The sequence below is a fragment of the Danio aesculapii genome, chromosome 12, assembly GCF_903798145.1.
Source record: "Danio aesculapii chromosome 12, fDanAes4.1, whole genome shotgun sequence".
Lineage (NCBI taxonomy): Eukaryota > Metazoa > Chordata > Actinopteri > Cypriniformes > Danionidae > Danio > Danio aesculapii.
In genome coordinates this window covers 37579995-37588108 of record NC_079446.1, presented here as the reverse complement: position 1 = coordinate 37588108, position 8114 = coordinate 37579995, and the positions used below count along the sequence as shown (strand labels likewise).

At 35.5% G+C, this 8114-nt stretch overlaps 1 protein-coding gene across 1 annotated transcript in view; it reads right to left on the bottom strand.

Moving 5' to 3' along the window:
• The window catches only part of map2k6 (mitogen-activated protein kinase kinase 6), a 43709-nt gene that overhangs the window by 14765 nt on the left and 20830 nt on the right, over positions 1-8114 (bottom strand). The window contains exons 2-5 of the mRNA XM_056469366.1: positions 7689-7758; positions 7448-7496; positions 2834-2947; positions 86-205 (exon numbers count right to left, since the gene is read on the bottom strand). Coding sequence (XP_056325341.1) covers positions 86-205; positions 2834-2947; positions 7448-7496; positions 7689-7758 — 353 coding nt within the window. The remainder of the gene's footprint in view (positions 1-85; positions 206-2833; positions 2948-7447; positions 7497-7688; positions 7759-8114) is intronic.

Below are 8114 nucleotides of genomic sequence, written 5' to 3'. Positions count from 1 at the left end.
TTACGCGGACACTGATTCAGATAACTGGCCTATTGTCTGTACAATCAGCACTTTGTGCAGGAGGATCAAATGCTAACAGCTCTACCTCTCTGAACAAGGCCCCGTAGAAGGTGACTGTGTAAAAGCAGTCCACTGTTCTCATCGAGATGTCCAGATCCATTAGCAGCCGCTTCTGCTCCTGTGTGTTTACTGTGGCCCGGATACGCTGCAGGGGGAAAAATTAAATGTTATGAAAAATAAATAAATATACTATTTCAAATAAACAGTGTTCATTTAATTAATTGAGTAAGAGTCACGAAAAAAATATTAACATTAATATGGAATAATGATGCTGAAAATTCAGTTGCCATCATAAATTACATTTCATAATCTTTCAAAATAGAAGTGTTTTTTATATTTAAAAATATTTTTACAATATTACTATTTTACTTTTTCTGTAAATTTTAATCAAATAAATTCAGTTTTGTAAAGTGCACTTTAATATGGTTGTGCAAATCTAAAGTTTAATGGAAAATAAAGTGTTCTATAATGAAAATCTGGGTATATCAAGGCATAAAAGAATAATAAAAGACACCAGTTTCCTTGTTCTCATGTAAATTCCACAAGTGCAAAACCCCAGTGGACAACGGGCCAACCAGAAGAGAAAACAAACTGTGACAAGACTCATCCCCTCCGCATTTGCATGCATGCCTACTTTAGGTCATTCATCCGGACCTGACAATCAATCTAGAGAACACGGCTAATATGCAGCTCTGAGACAATAAAAAATCTCTGAGATCATTAATATGTACGCCTCAGGCTGCGTTTGATAAGCCAAGCGTTTTCTAGTGAGACCAAAGTGATAACTTTCTTCCCTTAGTTATTTTAAGCATATATTTCACTTACTTTATATGTGAGACTTTTATTTTGAAAACTTAAGCCCTGAATTGTTTATTATGGATTACTGGGCAATGACAGCACGAGACGTGTTTCAAAGTTGCCTCAGAACGCAAAATGCAAAATTTACAGATTACACATTTATTAATCTCCACAACAAAGAGGCATACAGTATGTTTAATTACATCTTTGGTTAATTTATCATAATTACGGTGAAATTTGAAGCGTATGTTTCAACAAACATGTAGACTGCTGAATAGTGTAAAATCACTCAGCTCTGTCATATGTTCATGCAGAGGTTGGATATTAATTCCTGCATTACTTAATTTTAAAATAATTGAAGGAAACACACTCTGCCATCTATGATTATTTATTGAACATCAACGTTGAACAACTGAAATTAAAACAAGTTGCCTAAAATAAACACGAGGTAGGGAAACAAAAAAAAAAATAAAAAAATCGAAATTAGATTATTTCAATTACTTTTCGATTATTTGCCCAGCCCCACTTTAAAACCTATAGAAAGCAGCTCTCCCTCCTTATCGCCAATGGGTTTTTATTTTTCGACATGCTCTCAGATAGAAAAGATTCGGATTGCTATAAAACTAAAGCCAAAAGAGTTTCAGAAAGCATGAAACCCTTTTCAGAAACATTTTAAGGAGACACCTATAACTTATTTGTCTATTTTTCTATACATTTAGGGTGCTTTCACACCTAAACTTTTGTTTCAGAACCTGTCTCGTTTGCCCAGTTGGCGCGGTTCATTTGGCATATGTGAATCCAGCAATCGTGTTCGGATCCACGCCAAAACAATCGCTCCGAATGCTTGAATGAGATGGTCTCGGGTCGATTGAAACGAACTCTGGAGCGGATCGATTGTAGTGAGAAAGCAGTACGATCCGAGCCCGGTTATATCACAGTGTTTTATGGATATTTAAAAGGCATATGGCTGTATGAAGAGAGAATTATGAGTTGGGGCGGGAGGTCATTCCAGACATCCCAAGTCTCCCAGAAGTTTCGGGAGTCGAAAAACGTGTGATAATCTCCCGGAAATCGCACGTCTCTCTCCTGGTCCTCAAATACGTCACGCACCCCACCACATCCCTCCTCGCGCGCACCTTTTCAAACACCACCAAATCACCACCCCCCTGACAGCTGAGCGGGACAAAATAAACCCTGAAACTCTGACCAATGTGAGGAGAGTTTACTCACACGTGACTTGTTTTAGCTCTTTTGGTCCGTTTAGAAACTTTGCCATGTGAAAGCAAACTGCACCAAGAATAAAGAGCAACACTGTAACAATTGTAATCCCTGTTTCGGAACAAATGAATCGATTCACAGGTGTGAAAGCACCCTTATTTTTATTTTGTTTCTGTTCTTTGTTTTATATATACTTATTTAGTGTATCATTTTGTTTTCATGGTGCTTTCTTGATTGGTAAATTGAACTAATGTTTTATGGTGTTAGTGCATGTGTATTTGTATCTATATTATTATATACGTTGCATTTACTTATTATTAAGACTTATTGTTAAGTCTGACCTAAGATATACCTAATAAAAAAAAAAATGAAAGGATATTAGCCTATAAATCAGATAACAATGTTTAGAGTACGATAACAGATCTGCAACTGTGTTCCATTACCTCACATTGACAAAAAATGGTCCATGTAAATGTAGCCAGTGTCTTCCAATGAAAGAACAGAACAGAAAATAGCCTATTACTTCTAGTATTTGATGAACAAAATCTTGATGCCATTAAAAGAGGATTCCAGGGAACAGTACAGTTCATACACAGAAAGAAGTTCATGACTCGTTTAAAAACTAATGTGCACTGCAATAGTAAATTCAAGAGAAGAATCCAACTTGGACAGCCAAATAATTTCTAATCAACTGTCCAAATGTGCATAAGCTTTTGACATTTTTTATACAGAATGCTTATAGCGTGCATGAACTCACCTTTACTGCCATTATTACACCACTGGGGACGTGTCTCATCTTGTCCACCACTCCATACGCCCCTCGTCCCAACTCTCCAATCTGCTCCAAATCATCGGCCTTCACCACAAAGTTCTGCTCACAACAAGAAACCATGACCATAAAACACACACCATAAAACATATAATATACAGCTGAAGACAGAATTATTAGCCCTCCTAAATATTTTTTCCCCAGTTTCTGTTTAACGGAGAGAACACATTTCTAAACATAATAGTTTTAATAACTAATTTCTAATAACTGATTCATTTTATCTTTGCCATGATGACAGTAAATAATATTTTACTAGATATATTGTTATTTATATATTGTTATTGTTTATTTGATTTGTGTGTAGAGGTTCTGACAATATGAGACATGCTTTCAGAAAGTTCATAAGTTTGACACCCAGTGGTTGAACTTGGTATTGCACTCCTGGATCAAAACACAAGCAAGCGCAGGTTGCCAGATTGACGCAAGTGCGCCTGACTATCGAGCCGATTTAAGGCTGATTTAAGTATTGTTCTAAACAAAGCAACGGCACACAATAAAAGGAATATTCAGTTTTGGTCCTAACCAATACCTGCAATTTATATTTTAGACTGCATTTACACTGCATGGTTCAAGTGACTCAATTCTGATTTTTTCTCCCATGTGGCAGAGATCGGATATGGTCCAAGTGCGTGTAAGCAGGAAAAAAAATTAAAATAAATAAATAAATAAAAATATCACATCGATTCGATTTACTCAAATCAGATTCAGACATGTGGAAATTTATCCGATATGAACCGAATCTGTGTTCTCGTGTTTGCAGTGTAAGCAGGTAGATCGGGTGATTGCAGTGTAAGCAGGTAGATCGGATTTTTACCTGTCAGTGCGAGTCGCGCATCATTAAAAACCATTGTGAATGACGTCAGAGTCCCAAACCTTAAATCTCATACACAAGGACTAAAAAAGCTGTTATATTGTCATGTAGTAGAAGTATTTAAGCATGTAAGAGAGAGAGAGAGAGAGAGGAGAGAGGAGAGAGAGAGAGAGAGAGAGAGAGAGAGAGAGAGAGAGAGAGAGAGAGAGAGGAGAGAGAGAGGACAGACAGACAGACAGACAGAGCAATATCCACCACGTAACCATTATAAACTAAAACTGTTGCATACATCACATTCATAATCACGCAATGGACATGACATAAAAATAGCTACCGGTTTTAAAAGGTCTAGATTAAAAGATAGCGGCCAAATGAGAACTTTTTTGTCATAACTAGTAAAACAGCTTGTCAAAACGAATAAAAAAAAAATGAAACCCTACAAACAGATTAAATACAGGAATGGAGAAAAGGGCGCTCTTTTATTATCAGCTGTCAGTCAGCGCCCGCTCTTTTTTTTCTGCTCATGCACCTTGCTGTATGCTGTGTAAATGCAGACAATCGGATACGAGTCACTTTTAAAAAATTGAAGCTAAAAAAAAATAATAAATTCGGAATTGACCATCATGATCTGCAGTGTAAATTCAGCCTTGAAATGGTTTCTATTTTTTGCAGCTGAACAACAGAAAACTTGATGACATGATCACCTCAGGTACACCTCATGTGTTTTATTCAGTGTTCACGTAGCATGTTTCTGCAAACATATTATGGTATTTTTGTGCTTTAGAAGAGTCCAAAACTTCAATTTTAAACATTATTTGGGAAATATTTGAAAAGGAAAAAAACAATGTACAGGAGGGCAAATAATTTTGCCTTCAACTGTATACACAGATGAAACATGAAAAAAGACTGAATTCTACACCAATAGCAGTCTGAAAGACATCTGAATAGAAAAAAAGAAAGAAAATACCACAAGTGAGCATTTCCTATGAGGCATAAAGAATGGCAGCACGCAATTCCCAGAGATAACGTTTCCAAACTGGTTTCAGCTCACTATCTCTAGCAAATCACAACAAATGCCTTAAACCTGGCGGCTACATTCTTCACAAAAGATCATATGTGCCAACCTGATTTGATATGAAAAAGACTGACGTTACATACTTGTTGGTTGTACGACAAAAAGCCTCAAATCTTTGCCAATGGAAAATTCCACTTATTTGATGAGTTTAAAATAAATATTTTTACAGCCCCAGAGGCAGTAAAGTGCATTCCAGGCTGCCTACAATCAGACACAGTCAAAAGGGGCTGTAATGTGCACTGGGCCGTTGTTTACGACCCGCAGGTCTTCCACCGAGCCAAGCTTTCATATCAAGCCCAGGACAAGGAGTTGCATCACCATATAAAGCGATGCAAAATATGCCATTTGAAAAGATAAGTCTATCAACCTTACAACAGGAATGCATGAATGTTCCTTTCACGATCCCGTTTTACATGTTATAGCACATAATTCGATTAACGTCATTGTGTCAGCACACTATTCACATTTCATCCGGAGTTTCATGTAATTTCAGATGTTTCATTTTTAATTTGTCGACTTTAACTGCAGTTTGGCACTTTCACTTGGGAACATTTCATGCATGCCCCCCATGACAAACGAGATATTGGATGAGAGTCTGACCTGCTGAAAGAGTGTTGTTTAAATGGAATTTGAAACCGCCTGCCGTATGGGGAAAAAAAAAACCTCCACATTTCGCGATGCAGGTGTTTGTGGTCTTTCTCTGACTCGGTAGGTGCAGAAAATAGTGTCAAACAGCTGTGCGTGTATGAAATTTCTTGTCACAAAATGCGGCGATTAAGGTTTTTGATTCCAGTGTTTACACATCTGTATTGTACTTCAATAATGGAACTAATATCGCCATACTCCACGTCGTAATCCGATTTCGGTTTAGTTCAATTATAACCTTAATCAGATTAAATTAATCAAAAATTAGCAAAATATTTTAAATAGTGTATGGATACAAGTAGAACTTGCCTGTTTTTACACTTTTTTCCCAACATAAAATTTCTTTAAATAAAAAATGAACAAATGTTTTAAAAGTTTTAAAAACTATAATAAACTAAATTTATGCACAACAATCCGTCCAGGTCAGTGTTCTCGGCAGTAAATACATGGAGCACTTTTAAACATATGTTATTGTAAGGAAAATAATTAAACCATTATGATAGGAGTTTATAATCACCTTTTTAAATAAAAAATTTAATTAAGATGATTGTTGGTGATTGTATGGGTTTTGGCCAGATTGGGTAGCTATACAATAACAAAGGAAAATTAAAACCTGTTTAAAAAAAATATTTAAGACCTACAACACAGTATTTTATTTTTTTTAGTAGATTTAAGACTTTTTAAGGCCTAAAATTGAAATTTTAAGATTTAAGCCATTTAAAGACCCCGCAGAAACTTAGTCTCTTAAGAATTTATTATCAAATTCACAATTGCATAATCATAATTAATGATAATTAATCATAATTGACGGTTTTTATGTGAATTCACACACTTCCATTTGAAATCTCACAATTCTGGGTTTACACCTTACAAAGTCAAGTTTACACCTCATAATTCAGTTAAGAGTTTACAGACAAGTCTGCATCATGCAATTCAGAGTTGAGATTTTACAATTGAAAATGTAAAATTCACAATTGCTAGAGTGTATCCTGCATTTCTGACTTTTAATTTCCACGTATCATTTTGTTTTTATCTTGCAATTGTTAATTTACATTGTCATTCGGAGTTTCTCATTTATTTCAGAGTTTACTTCTCACAATTACATCTCATAATTCATAGTTTATGTCTCACAATTTAGAATTTACATCTCACATTTCGGTTTTCTCAAAATTCTTTACATTAGATTAGATTCAACTTTATTGTCATTACACAAGTACAAGGCAACCAAATGCAGTTTAGGTCTAACCAGGAGTGCAATAGCAGCAAGTGCAGGACATAGGTATAAGTTATAAAGTGCAATTATAGAAAAACTACGGTGATATATACAGATAGATGTACTATGAACATTATATACAGATTGTTTTAACTATGAAAAGAGATTTACAATGGATGAATATATGTACAGGTTGCTATTAATAATCAGAGATGTGCAGAGAGATATGAACAGAATTACAAATGTATATGTACAGTGGGTATGTGCAATTCAAGATGAATTAGAGCAACGTAGTGCGATATGTGCAATTTAAATTGTGCAAATATTAAATAATAAATAATGCAGTTATTATGGAAAGAAGAATCAGTGGAGGGCAGAATTCTTGGTTTACATCTTAGAGCTCACAAGCTTGTATTTCCAAGTTTACGTCTTGCAATTGAGTTTACATCTCAAAAAGTATTAAAAGTTTCTCACAAATCTAAATTTACATCTGTTTACATCACAATTCAAACATTTTCCAACAATTCTAAGACTGTATCTTGCAGTTTTTTCACTATCTTAAAAATTTTTGTTTCGTTCTGAGAGAAGTCAGAATAACAAAAATTCAGAGAAAAAGGTCACAATTCTGAGAGAACTGACACAGTTAATGCTTTAAATTCTCTACAAAGTCAAAAAGCAGAATCATCATAAACCAAATACATGAGAATAAAATTAAACGCCAAAAATAACAATATAAAGAGGAAGAGGCATTTGAATATGCATGATTCTCCTCAATTAAGAAAGGATGATGAAACGCACCTTATCTCCAATAGTAACGCAGGCTTTGGAGTCCAGGTCTCTTGGGGGTCTGCGTGACAAAGAAATCCCATTGAGTGTCCTTGTCTGACACGGTAAATAACTCCCAATCTGAAGCCAGCCTTAATTATACAACCTATTGTACTTTCACTTTCAGACATATTACATGATTTAAAAACCTGTTACCAATTATAATTGTTAAAAACCACAAAACCAACTAAATTAAATCTGTATAAAATCTTACGTAGGAGCAGGTGCCGGTTTCTCGAACACCTCTTTTGGAAGCTTGAGCTCTTTTGGAAGCTTCTTTTTACCTGCAGAGAGAAAAAAAAGCATAACATTTATCATTATTATACTTTTATACAAGTTTTGTTAGTAAAAACATTCTTTTAAGAAAGGAAAAAGTTTTAAAGCGAAATAAGACAACTCAAAAGGCCAGTCTAAACAAATGAGGCACTCTGAAATGGTCCTGAGAGATATAAAGCCCTTTCCTTTATTTCTGCTCCCCATGGAATTGCGAGATTCCCTATCGGATGAGCACTTACGGTCAGACAGCCCGAGCGGCTCCAGATCCTGGCTGGGTAAATGTGACAGAGCGAGAGAGTGCGAGGAGAGAGAGAGTGTAAAAGAGGGAGGCGAGACGGAAGGACCAGGTGCGTTTTCTCCATCT